Source organism: Myripristis murdjan, chromosome 12 (assembly GCF_902150065.1).
Source record: "Myripristis murdjan chromosome 12, fMyrMur1.1, whole genome shotgun sequence".
Lineage (NCBI taxonomy): Eukaryota > Metazoa > Chordata > Actinopteri > Holocentriformes > Holocentridae > Myripristis > Myripristis murdjan.
Window position 1 is genome coordinate 29435595 of NC_043991.1, and position 14048 is coordinate 29449642.

General features: G+C 41.4%; 1 protein-coding gene across 1 annotated transcript; it reads right to left on the reverse strand.

Annotated features, from left to right (window-relative positions):
- Positions 1–1510: 1510 nt before the first annotated feature.
- On the reverse strand, positions 1511–13994 carry LOC115368526 (protein phosphatase PTC7 homolog). The gene is made up of 6 exons (XM_030064649.1): positions 13493–13994; positions 10245–10424; positions 8746–8944; positions 6104–6227; positions 5860–5989; positions 1511–4518 (listed from the first exon to the last, which is right to left on the reverse strand). Exons 1-6 carry the CDS (start codon positions 13692–13694, stop codon positions 4460–4462), a joined length of 894 nt encoding a protein of 297 aa, XP_029920509.1. The 5' UTR covers positions 13695–13994; the 3' UTR covers positions 1511–4459.
- Positions 13995–14048: the final 54 nt, after the last annotated feature.

Genomic DNA, 14048 nt, shown 5'->3' on the forward strand with positions numbered 1-14048 from the left:
TGACCTTAGTGATCTGGCTGGAACATCAAATGACAGAAACTCTCTGATGTATGGAGGAACCGGCTCATTTAAGGCTTTATAAACAAGTAAAACAACTTTTAAATCAATTCTAAAAGATGCAGGTAGCCAGGACAGAGTTGCACGTATTTATGCCCCTGCCTTACCGCATTGCATTAGTATATGGTATGTTATTCTAAGTGATATTGTATATTTATTATATTGTTGGGTATGCTAGTGTTTTATTATATCATTTTACATTATATACATGTAAAAGTGTGTTTGTGTATATATGTACATATGTATGTGTGTGTGTGTGTGTGTGTGTGTGTGTGTGTGTGTGTACATATCTTTTATCTAATTATGTATTAATTGATTAATTATTCTATGTGTACTTATAAGTTGAACTATATATTATATAAACTTTTATCCGTAAGGCTGGACACACCTTCTCATTCAATGCGTTTTCTTTATTTTCATGACTATTTACATTGTAGATTCTCACTGAAGGAATCAAAACTATGAATGAACACATGTGGAGTTATGTACTTAACAAAAAAAGGTGAAATAACTGAAAACATGTTTTATATTCTAGTTTCTTCAAAATACCCACCCTTTGCTCTGATTACTGCTTTGCACACTCTTGGCATTCTCTCAATGAGCTTCAAGAGGTAGTCACCTGAAATGGTTTTCACTTCACAGGTGTGCCTTATCAGGGTTAATTAGTGGAATTTCTTGCTTTATCAATGGGGTTGGGACCATCAGTTGTGTTGTGCAGAAGTCAGGTTACTACACAGCCGACAGCCCTATTGGACAACTGTTAAAATTCATATTATGGCAAGAACCAATCAGCTAACTAAAGAAAAACGAGTGGCCATCATTACTTTAAGAAATGAAGGTCAGTCAGTCCGGAAAGTCTCCATCAGAGCTCAAGCAGCTCAAGGTCCTGCTGACATATGCCAGGTCAAATATGTGTGCAACATGAGGCTGTCACAGGGTTGTACTTTTCATTAGGTTTTGTTTTTCATTTTTCAATTCAGTTTAGTTTCAGTTACTTTCCAGAGTGGGTTTGCTTGTTTCAGTTGTTTTGTATTGTTTAAAAATGTTTAGTTTAGCTTAGGTTTTATTAGACCAGACTGAATAAGACTAAAACTGAAGACATTTTCTGTATATACGTAATTTTATTTTACTCAGTAAGTTTTCATTTTATTCTCAAGTCTAGTTTTATTTTTATTCCAGTTAACTGCTCTTTCACACCTAGTTTTAGTTTTTGAGTTTAGTTTTTGTTAACTATTATAACCTTGGTTCAAGCTGAGTTGTGGCTGTGGACATCCTGTGAAATAACACTTCCAAACTTGGTCCGTCATTGGAAACCACTGTGCATCTGCAGTACTTACAGGATTTCCTTGACCTGCCTTTATTTTTTGTATCAACAGTGTCGAAGCTCACAACAAACATACTGTACTTGGTGGAAGAAAAGTTCACACATCATTAAAACACTTGCACAAATGCATTTAGTATAAATACTAAATTCTTTATTTAAATATTGTACATATTTTAAAATATATTTACAGAAATTAGACCTGCATTGTTACACTGTAGACACAGGTGTATCTTTCATACACACAAACATAGCTTGCTGGAAAGAGAACAATCATACTTTGTATACTGACTGCAGAAGCACCTTTGAAAAAACTGCTTTACAGGACAGGAGAGAAAGTTAGGAGCAGATTTCATTGACATTAAACACTATACAAAATGACCGAGACAAGACAAGCTTGCAATGCCAAGAAAGGCCTCTTGATTACAGGTCTAGCAGTTTGTTAAGGCTGAAAGTGTGCTCACCTTTATGAGTCAACAGCACACGCACACACACACCGCATCTCATCACTCCTGCCTCTGCACATGGTTACATCTTTCTGTCAAACACAAGCCTGCATTTTAAGCACATGAAGAAGTCTTGAACCTGTATACAAACAACTTTTTTTTCTTCTTCTAAAAGACCCAAAAAACAGAACTAGAGGTCCGTGAAATTAACGTCTCAGAAATGAAGTACAGGATAAATCATCGGACAGGAAGTTAAGGGAGAGGCATATTTTAAGTGACGCCACCTTTACACGTGCCACTGGTGCAACAGCTAGGACAGACATCATGCAAAAAGAGAACAGTAGGACACACACTACTCATTGTCTCTCTCATGAGCTTGATGAATGAAGACCAGTAAAATCTGAATTACTGTGAGAAAAAAAAAAAAGAGATTCATTGTCGAACTCCCACTTTTCTGCTTGCTGCGTTGCTTCTTCACACCACAGAACTGTTTGCTGAATCTTGCTTTACTAAAGCCAGACAGATGCTAGACGGGGGATTTCCACAATCACTGTATGATTTCTGGAATTGGATCTCAGACTGTTTTTACTGATTTTTGATGAGATGACACAGTGACACATTGGTCACCACCAACACAATGTTAACTTTAGAGCACGGCTTACAGACCAGTGCACTAAATCATGTATTTATATGGCTTTCCTTCTTTGGTTTTATAAACCTGTTTTTATTGTTTCATACACAGAACCAGTCACATATAACTAAAAGTAAGAATGTGATTCCACCACTGTTCTGATCACAACCACTTTAGTGTCCCTCTTGAATATTTGCACCAAAAAACACTTCTGGCCATCGCACAAGATTCAGCTTCCCATTGATCGTATATACAAGCACAAAGAATTTTTACAGTATTGCTGTGTGTTTTTCTTACTGACAAGGCGTAATGACATACGCAAAGAAAGCGTGTCTTTGGTGCACCTGCTTTGAAACTGTAAAAATGTCCAAACCGCTTGGGCGAGATTTTCAAGAAAGGGACAGACTACCGAGACCAGAACAGTATAATCAATGTCTCTGATTAATGTAAATTCATGACATCCAGCACACAAATTTAAATATACTCGTTACAATCACGATGGCCATGTTCATAGAAACATGTCAAGTCATATACAGACATCTCAATTACAAAAGAGAAGCAGCAAACAAATGTAAAGGGGAATAAGGACTCGAAAAAAATAAAAATTTCACACACTCATCGCACATCTGATTCTTGTTAACAGCTCAATCTTCTTGTTGTCCACCACACCCAATTCTAAATGTCATGTGACACCTCAAACTCTTACTCTTAAACCTAAATAACAAAGTTAAAAAAATACATCTTTTTTTCTTTAAATTCATGCCTGACCTATCATTGCAGTTGTAAGCATTCCCAGATGCTAGCTTTAGCTTTGTGAGAAGACGAATATCAACATTTAATACAACACACATTCAAATAAGAGCTTACATTTTCTCACATGTATACAACACACACACACCCACACACACACCTCTATACATTTTTTACACCCTCGAGGACCTGCAGTGCACAACCCTACCACACTGCCGCTGTAGCCATCAGCAAACATCTTGTTCATCTCAGCAAATGGAAGTGTGGGATTGATAAAGCTTACTTCAAGATTCCATCCTGTACAAGAAAATATCTTCACAACAGTGATGTAAGAGCTCTTTGCTTCAACGACCGAAGCAAAGACAATTAAAGGCCAGTACATACCTCGAAAAACACAAAAATATTTACAACTCGTGAGGATGTGTGCACTGACAGATCCCACAGCCAAGTGACAAAACCTGATTAACCCTTCACTAGTAGGCGATGACAAATGTTAAGGTTTCTCTTTGCAATGAGAGATTTCTTTGAGCAGGCTGGCAGATGCTAGTTAGCTCTTCCATCAAACACATTCCCAGACCAAGACACAGAAACAACAGCCTCACCTTTCACTCTTGTCTATTCATAACTTCGGCTTCTTCAGTCCGTCTTACTTCCTCAACCTCTGCTCACACGCACATTTACAACATGGAACAGATAGTTTAACAACTAGAACAAAGGGGTTCATTAGGTAACACTATCACTGCTCTCTAAGGAACCAAAACCATGGCTTACTCCTCTTACAGTATCACTGTTTAACCATGACGGCTAAAGAATTTCCAAGCCCTCGGCCTCATCCTCATCCTGGCCGGTAAAAGCAAACTGTCCCTCCCTCAGGACTGTCCCTCAGTCCCGTCACCTAGGAAGTGTTGACACCATGCAATGAGACACGGACGCTGAAAGGCGCCCCGTGGCCCGCTCTACTCGGCTCCTCCTGCATCATGATCAACATGACAATGTCCTAGCTGCCTGCTTCCTCTCAACCGCTGGAGCACCAAATTAAAAGAATAAACAAAAAAAAAACAAACAAAAAAAAAAACAACCACGGAGGAACATGGATGGACTACCGTCCTGCAGCGAGGAGTGTGTGTTTTGTTGGTGGGCCTCCCCTGTCAGCCCGCAGGAAGCAGTGCATTTTGGGAGGGCTGCAGGTGGAAGACTCAGGCGGAGGGAAGGAGGGATCAGCCCAAAGAAGCACACACACACTCGCACACACATTTAGTCTGTATATTCAGCCACAATGGACAGCAGCACCGTGATATCGTCTGGCTTCCCTCCTGTAAGACAAGACAACACAGTGTGAGGAACCTTGTCAACCCTGATCATGAATTCACGCACAGCAGGACTGGAATTTCATTATTTCAGGTGCAAGGCCATTTGACCTTTAGTGTAACTATTTTTATTTATTTTTTTTTTTTTTAAAGGGCACAGAGACCCTTGTCAGGGAACAAATAAGTGTCTAAGGCTCAGTATTACATTACGATGAATGTTTAAACGTGTCAGTACTCAGTTTTGTAGGTTCCTTCCAAACTGATGAAGTGTTAAAAAAGCCCTTACACTATTCTAAGAAAACTATGGGAATTCTTTCTGTTGTGTCTGTACATCACATTTACCACGGGCTAAATGTGCCAGTCTAAAACAATATGAATATTTGCAACCGAACAATCACTAATGTTACTTATAAGCTCTACACCAGTGGTTCTCAAATGGGGGCATGCATACCCCTGGGGGTATGTTGGAGTACTGCAGGGGGTACATGAGATTTTTTTATGTTTATTTAAAAAATATAAGTCATGCATAATTCCTCAAAAAATTTTGACTATGCTATAATAAGCTCAATAAAAAATGTAAATGTAAGTTTGATAAACCACATTCTATGTTAAGTTTTCCTTCTGGGTTTCCTGTGTCAAATGTGTGTGTTTCTTGTTTAAATCTGCTCGCGTGGTCGTCGAGCGAGGACATTTGTTCACTATGACCAGGAAGACAAGACAAAATTAAATAATAATAATAATAATAATAATAATAATAATAATAATAATGATAATAATCAAGAAAATCGATTAGTGGTATAAATATAGCAGTGATACAGCCAAAAAAGGAGGAAGAAGCAGAGAAAAAGAAGCAAAAACATTTTTTTTTGCACTGGTCAGGGGGAACTTGGCTAAAAAAAATATTTCAAGTGGATACATAATTGAAAAAAATTTGAGAACCACTGCTATAAACTGTGTGTAGAACCAACTGGGGTTGAAGTTCAAACACACCGAAGAGATTTCAGTCTAAGAACGTAGTTGTGTGTTTGAACTTTTTCTCCTTCCATGGACTGAGGAGTCTGCTGCCATTCTGAACAGGCCATTCAGACAGGGCCTTTACCAAAAGCACTAACCACATGAAAAGGTTAACTACAGTGTATCTGTGACACAGCCTTCTTATATTATATTATGACAGTGGGGAAAACTGAGTTGAAAAGCCACTTTGGCTTTAGGGGTCACAATAGTTTTTGGCAAATCATGTGGCGGCCACAAGCAGACGTGGTATTTGGGCACCATGTAATTCCTGCCCTGGTGTACAAGTCATGTATGAAGGCAGAACATGGTGTTTCTCAAAAACAGCACACTTACCTCTTACATTCAGGCCATTGTCACAGGCAAACTGTGCAAAAGGGGACATGTAGTTGGGGTCATAGGCTAGGTCATGAGCTTGCTTTGCAATGCTCTGTGCAGTCTGCAGGATGCTGTCATAGTTGGTGGTCTGAAATGAGCACAAATAAAAAAATGTTAGAACACGGAGAAGGCAACTATATGTGTGGTAAATATAGAGTGAAACATGTGGACGCATGAATGAGTTGACATTCCAACATGGCACCTTGAGTTTTTTGAGCTCCTGCAGGATCATATAGTCTGGCATGTTGTCAAAGAGGCCGTCGGTTGCAGTCAGGATGATATCACCCAGCTGGACGTCAAAGGAGGAGCTGTCAGCTGCTTCAGGGCTAGATGAGACAGAGGGGCACAGCAAGGTCAGTCACAAGTGAGACAGGAGTGTGCAGACTAACGTGGCTCCACTATGGGATGAAGTAGGTCAGGGGTCACTCAGCCAAAACCTTGAGGTGGTGGAAGTGCGGGTGTTTAATCTGACAACCGTCCCGGAAGCAGCTTGAACTGCCTGTCTCTGCCAGACCCAAACAGGCCTCGTGTGCTCGTTGGCTCTTGATCCAAATGTCAAGTTAATTTCCTGGGGGCCTGTAACCTTCTTGCTTCCACTAGGACTGTTTTTTTTTTTTACCTGTTATCAGATAAACTAGTGAAGACACAGGAAGGGAAAGGAGAGACAAGGGAGTCTCATAATGTTGCGATTATGTGTATGTGCCTTAGACCACTGAGCCACTAGGACACCCCATAAAATGTTTTAGATGTAGCTGTTCAAAAAGATTAAGCCAGTGGAAAAAAACAAAATTCTCAAAACAGGATCTGTTTAGTGTAATAGTCCAAAAGGATTAGATTAGAGGTAGCTGTTGATCCCTTCCTGCTATTGTAGGAATTAAGTAGTAAAACCTTGCTGAGTGACCTGGTAAACCTGTATGCATGTTTGTAGCTTGTGTGTGTGCTTACATGTATTGTGCTTGAAATATGAACTGTGGGGAGCTTTGTTTTGAGAGACACTTTGCTTGATGGGCACCCTCATGACAAGCACTTAGCATGGATACACACAGAAAGGCCGAGCTAACAAAAAACACAATAACAGGCAGACACTCATACCATGCATATCATGTTTTTCAAATCAAGTCACTTAACATTGTACATATTAAAAACATTTGTACTTGTTAAGACTTTTGTAATTCTGAGCCATTTTGATGCTTTCTCCCATGTAAACTGCCAAGTATATTTAATTCTTTCATCACCAAGAGACAAAACTCAGTTCCTTCCTTGCTCCAGAAGTGAGATGCTCTCGTTGCTGCCCTTGTTTGTGTTTCTGTTACATCACTTGGCTGAAGCTGCACCTGCACAGGTAGCCAGCAGTGTTCAGAAACCAGGATAAGATGTACACATGCGACAGTATCCCAGCCTCTTTTGAAGTGCTCCAGCTAACATAATCGCGTTTCTCAAAACCGGGATAAGGGCTTATCAAGGTTTCTGAAATTGGGATATGACGTTTATATGCGCAAACATAAAAGTGGAATACTTCAAGAACCCGATCCTAACCGTAAGTCCACGTCACTCACTGTCTATTCAAATAAATACACACAAGGAGAACAAAATAACTTGTTCCCTTTACAAAAATCTAAGCAAGGTAATGGAAAAAAAGGGAAATCAGCCACTGCAGGGAGGAGAATGTTGCTTTCACTCTTTGTTTGTCCCCCCAGCTTTTGTGTGTGTGTGTGAGTGTTTGGGGGGGCGGGGGCACATGCTGTTGATGGCATAATAGCAGGAGTGAAGGGCTGCCATCACATGGCCAGTTCAGCACCACTAAACTGCCAGCACCCAGAGATCACATGCAGTGCAGATCAGGTTGTAAAAGGCTGCACGGAGCTGTTTGGAGCCACAGAAATGGGGCCACAGGATCACGTGACTTGCTTCGGAGCACAATGCTACCAAATAATGGTGTCCCCACATGTGTTTGCATGTGAAGCCACTTAACCTACAGTTCAAATAAATTGCTTTGGAATACATTTAAATTTAATGCATTTTTGTACAGTTTTGAGCCTTTTAATGACAAGTTTTATGTGGTTTACTACAGCCTCATGTTACATAATATCACCAACAACAACAAAAACAATAATGATCAACAACAAAGAGCTCTGGTATCTAATTGGTACTCAGTATAGGCCGATACTCAAAGCCCAGGTATCGGAATCGTATCAGAACTGAAAAAAGGTGGATTGCTGCATGGCTTGTGCTTGTTGAGCTGTACAAGACTGAAATGCCTTTGGGAGAAATCATATGCCAGCTGAGTTAGTGCTTGAGCTGCAGCTTTTTCAGTGCAGTTGGACCTTAGTTTAGGGAACTCGAAAATAGCAGTGACCAAAAGTCAGCCACAGTGACTGCAGTGAAACAGCAATAAAGATGGCTGAGGAAAGAAGAACCAGGAGAGCAGGGAACAAGAACCAGGAGACAAGAGAGTGCAGGTGGTAGGACGGAGACGTAAACCAGTGCAATAAACTGGAAAAGGCAATGAGCATCCTTTCCACAAATCAACCCAAGCTACCATGGGATATTTTAGGCCAACTGCAGACGATCATGCTGTGGGGGCTGTGTGCAAGGAATTCGACTCGTTCTGGAAGGAAGCCTGTGCACACTGTGGAGACTGACGTGTCCTTTTGTCTGCAAGAACCTGGCAAAAATAGTTTCCACAGAAAATACACTGCCCACTTAAATGCATGTTAATGTTAGTTCTTAAGCTGTAACAGTGAGCTATCATGGGTTTTAATTTTTATTTTTATGTTTTAAAGCTGTTCTCACTTTTACAGTCTATGGTACTGAATTAAGCTTTCATGAGTGAGAATGCCTCACCTGTCGCTGAGCACCACCCCTTCAGCCCCCGGTGGAGCAATGGACAACTGGAATGGGGTGTTGAAATAGTGTTGCTGCTCATCTGAGCGATGCACCACCTCCCCTCCCCGTACCACCAGGAAGCCTGAGTCACCAAGGTTGCACGTGTGGAGCCGGTGACTCCGCCGGTCCAGAACGACGATACAGGCTGTGCTGCTCCCTGCACACAGAAGGATGAAGATATAAGGAGACATAAGGACTGCAGATTAACAATAAGACTGTGGAAATTAACTCGTTCTTAGTTGTTAAGCTGGAGTGCTTTACAACAGCTGAATTCTAGTTTAATGTCATTAATTTCTATCATAATCATTCCCCTGTGAAAATGCAAACATCCATTGCTCCCAGTCTGGACAGAGAGGAATAAATGATGCATGCATCCTCCCTAAACATAATGCCAACATCTTTGGGTACCTTGTCATGAGGCCTTTCATGTTTCAAAATGTGGCAGCTGTAAGCAGATAATGGGTGAAACTGAGATCCCATGCAGTAGCAGAGAAGTCTGGCACCAAAACAAAACCAAAACACAAGGATCATGTCTTTTCCTTTCCTTTCCTTCTCCCAAATCCCAGACGGCTGCAGTTGTAGCAGCTAGCAGTCCAAGTAACCTTGAGGAGGGACGGTCAAACAACCTTGTCACAGTGTCCTAAAATAAAATTAGGCCATTTGACAAACATCGTGACAAGGGGTAACATTTAATGTCAGCACTGGCTGTGGGTCCAGATATACTAGAAATGTGACCTCTGTCACGTGTTTGACATGTCCGAGCTCTTAAAATCTCTTTGAACCATGTAGCAGTATCAGTTACAGTTGAATTACTGAGCCTTTTAGGCGCTCAGGAACAAGGTGAAATGTTCACCCAAAAGTTTAGACCCATGACATCACGGAGCCTTGACCTCAGTGTGTTGGTGTAACAAAATACAGCCGGATCAAGTTAGTTAGTAAGCACTTAGTTACCTCATGGGTATTACATAACTCAGTAGGATGCAGGTTGAAGCTTTATTCAAAGATACCCCCCAAAAAAACAAACAAACAAACAAACAAAACCTAAATTGAGATAAATGATAAAAGAGGAATCTTCTTCATTGGGGGGAATTCTGTGCCTCTAAATACAAAGGAGAAAAAACAAAACAAAAACATCCCTGTTAATCTGCACATCCCTAACTTCTGTTCACACATTTCTGCCAGGTTGGTGCAAAGAATCTCTGACATGAAACAGAGATGCACTTCTGCTCTGGCAGGAGTTCACAGGCAAACAGTTTTATGTGTTTCTCTGGGCAGGGCCAGCCAGCTTGGACTCATCCTGCCGCAGTGTTATTTATTTCACTGAGCACAACTGTTTACATGGGAGGCTGCATGACTCACTCCACCAGCAACTTTGTGCACACCATCATTTATAGTGTGTGTGCGTGTGTGTGTCTGTGTGTGTGTGTGTGTGTGCGCGCGCGCGCGCATGCACTCACCCAACAGGGGAACTTTGTTCTGCAGGAGCTCATAGTACCCAGAGGTCAAGACACCCACTGGGTTACTGGGAGTGAAGCGACCCTCCTTCACAAGCCGCTCACATGTCCTCATCAGGGTGGCAGAAAACTGAGATGGGTCAACACCATAGTCGCGCCATCCACCTACACCATCGGCAACACCTGATGGACAAATATACATTTGAAATTAATTGCTTTGGATAGGCAATTTCCCAACCAAAGTCACTCTTTTCTGTCTAACTGACTGGTGAGTGTTGCTGTTGCTCCCGGTAGATGACAACATCAATATGGTAATGTTACAATTCAATCAATAATATCTGTAGTGGTGGTGCACTCCGTACAAAGTATATATTTTCTCAATGAGAAATTAATACTCATGTAAGGTCAAGTACCGCTGGAAATGTTGAGCACAACATTGATAAATCAATACTAACGATGCTTTTTTATACACTGTATGCATGAAAACACTCCTTATTTGTTTTTCTTGACAATGACTGACTCTATAAATGAACCCATCAGTGTATTTCGCTTTGTGTAGTACTACCGGTAGCCCCTGCCTCAGTTTGCTGTCATCCCACAAATTGCTGAAACAGGTAAAGAAGAACGTGAAGGAGGCTGAGGGGACTTGAAGGGCATCTCATCCAGCTGTGGACACATGTGGCTGTTTCAGAGCCAGTTTCAGAGAATGTAAAGACTTCAGTTGAAGTTTGAACTTTCCATCACCAGACACCCAGACTCTGCACGTCACCATGATACTTTCAGCCCATTTGGCATACGATCTCAGCTGCATCAATTTTACTGTTATTTTCATTATTCCCTTCTATATTCAAATTCAATTTAGTTTTAGTCTGAATGACAGGTGACAGGTAATTAGCTTGGAAGGCTGGTTATATATATCAAAAAAAATGTAGAATTAATCACAAATAAGAGCTAATAATGTAATTTGTACTGACATGTTCCTAAGTGCCAACAGCATGGTGTCGTCACTAAAACAAAGCCTCTTTTCTTTACTGAATGTCCCAAAATATTTTTTTGTCTTCAAAACTGATTATTCAACATCTGATTATTCAATATCTGCCGATCTGGATTACCTGCCCAATATTTCACTAATTATTCTGAAAATGTTTTTTAAAATAATTAAACTGAAGCCTGGCAGCAGTCAAACATATAATCATTATGTTTGCAGTGCAAGTGTCTAATTTAATCAGGTACTTACAGAAACACTATTTGAAAGACTACAATGAGTTTGCTTGCACAGAGAGTAGCTCAGACGCAGCAAACAGAGGATTCTCAGCTGAAATGACTGCCACCCAGCTGCTTTCAAACCTCGCAGCATGTCTCAGTGTGGTGGATTACAGAGCAAATGTTTTTTGCATCAATTTGCATGAATTAATTAAACGGGCTGGAGACAGGAAATTGAATAAACAGATTAGATCCTGACAGAACAAACTGTAGCCGATACCAACAGGCCTACATCTACATTTGCCAGGACCATATCCGATGCTGATACTGGATATCGGATCAAGCATCCTAAATTTACACGACTGCGGAACCATCTGAGAGCCACAGAGAAGGTAGCAACAGCAAACATGCTCAGGTTTGGGACGGGTCATGGCGAGGCTGGAGGATAAAGCCACAATACCATATCACACTCGCTCTGATTTTAATATCTATATAGTGGCATTTGGTTCTCAGTTATGTCACAGCAATATACCCATATACACTCAGTGGCCACTTTATTTAGTCCAGCTGCACAATCTAATACAATTCAGTGCAAATGTTCTGCAATAAGTTCACTGTTCTGCTGCCTATAATGCTCAGCTTTTCTTGTTGTCACAGTAACAGAGGTGTTCATTCACTTCTGTGTTTGGCATTGAGCTCATAGTTAGTGCTGCTGTTGGACTGGACTGCATTTTATTGAGAGCTGTTTCCACTATTGTGTCCTGCTCATGTATATAAATAGGAAGGACAAAAAAATAGAAACACCTCTCAGTATAATGCAGTCCAGTACAAGACCTCTGCAAACAACAACCTCAATAATAAATACAGAATTAAATTTACACATTCTCCACAATGTCAACACAAATTAAACATTATAAACTTTGTTAAAAGGTAGACTTTATGGCAGAACTGTTGCACTGAATTGCATTAGATTGTACAGGTGGGCCTGATAAAGTGGACACTGAGTGTAACAGTCTATGATATGAACTGATGAGATAGCACGATTTTTCTATATGTTAATTCATATTGATTACTGTCTCTTTAAAGTTAACAGGCAATTGATTATGCTGGTATTGTTCAAACAGACACCCCAGCAATATCCCAAGTCAGTTTCTCTTTCTGTCACACTGGTGGAAGATCCCTCATCATAAGAAACTGAGAGTCAGAGATGACAAACACAATCTGGGGACTACATCTATCCAATACACTCATTACTAGCACGGAGTCCCTGATTGCCATGTGTAACCAATGAACCAAAGAAGCATTTTGTTTGTTTGTTTGTTTGTTTTAATAAATCTTCTTTATTCCACATTATCCCACATCAGTACAGACACTATTCCTAAAGCATAAGTTGGAAATACGATTGAACCACGTGGTTAGTCAAGCATTATGCTGTGTTCCCCCTCCTGTCATTTAGATAAGGACAAAGCATCCACACTCGGCTAGGCTAGCTAACGCTGTTAGCAATATGGCTGCCACCATGCTCAACCATTCTGACCTTTGTAAGACATTGTACGGTTTACTCTGAGGCACTTTTTCGCGGAAATGTCCAGCATTGGCCATGTTAACTAAAAGGTATATTTTAATGGCCATTTTGAGTTGGTTTTCCAGTGCACTCTGTCGCCGTTCTTCAGCAGGCTCCCCTCTGGGTGAAAGGTCATTTGCGGTTTCACCTAAAAGTACCCTGCTGCTGAATATCGGCATCACGTTTCCATACAAACGATATGCAAACATTCATATTGTGCACACTGACACTTTGTAAGCATTTGCTGGCTTTGTGTTAACAGGCTAGCTGTATGTTATCACTGCATAAAGCAGCTTAAGTGATCCCCCCGTCTGAAGGGGGTGGGGGCTGTTGTGTTTTCATCCGAGGGGTCGGTACACGTGCAAGCTAGCTCACTGAAGGTCATCTGGCCACAGGGTGCACAGCCACTGATACTGACCGGCCAGGGTGACTAGCTACACGGACTGTCAAATTCATTGTTGCCGAAAAATTGACAATATCTTACCTAAAACATCGGCGGTCCTGTGTCGTGCAATAAAACAAGCATCATCCCCGTAGCACATCCCTTTCTTCAAGATCCCCTTGCGAAAGTCTTTGCCAAAGCCATAGCTGGCAGTGATCAGGCTGTAGTCCCGACCATCGGTTTGAGAGAGTCCGCCCAGGACAGCCCTCGCTACCAGTCTGCCATACGACAGTACGGATAACATCCCCCAACTACGAGCGCCCCGTCTATTAAAGCCCAAACCCCGCACGGTCCACCCTGCCGCCTACTACTGCTTCGGAACAAGTCCCGCTGGCTTATCCGTCCATTCGGCCTGACCGGCCCACTTACGGAAACTATTAGGGCAGCCCGACGGTTACTCTAAGCGCATAGAAACGTCACGGTCCCGGTATTTCACAGCGGCTTATGTTTTAGGGCATTTCCTAAACGCGGTTCCTCCGGTGGGCACTCTCCGTACCGACATGTTTTCACTATACCGGATGGAGCTGCTAGTACATACGGGTTCTGACGGTTTACAATCCCGACGTCACTGACCACTGCGCAGGTTTCAGTGTGCGTT

Bases quoted from the DNA above. Each gene is read 5' to 3' on its own strand.
- LOC115368526 (XM_030064649.1), bottom strand. From the start codon at position 13,694: ATGTTATCCGTACTGTCGTATGGCAGACTGGTAGCGAGGGCTGTCCTG. The intron at 8,945-10,244 runs GTGAGTGCATGC...TTCTGTGTGCAG, and splicing joins GAACAAAGTTCCCCTGTTGG to GGAGCAGCACAGCCTGTATC. The intron at 4,519-5,859 runs GTAAGTGTGCTG...CTTGTCTTACAG, and splicing joins CAATGGCCTGAATGTAAGAG to GAGGGAAGCCAGACGATATC.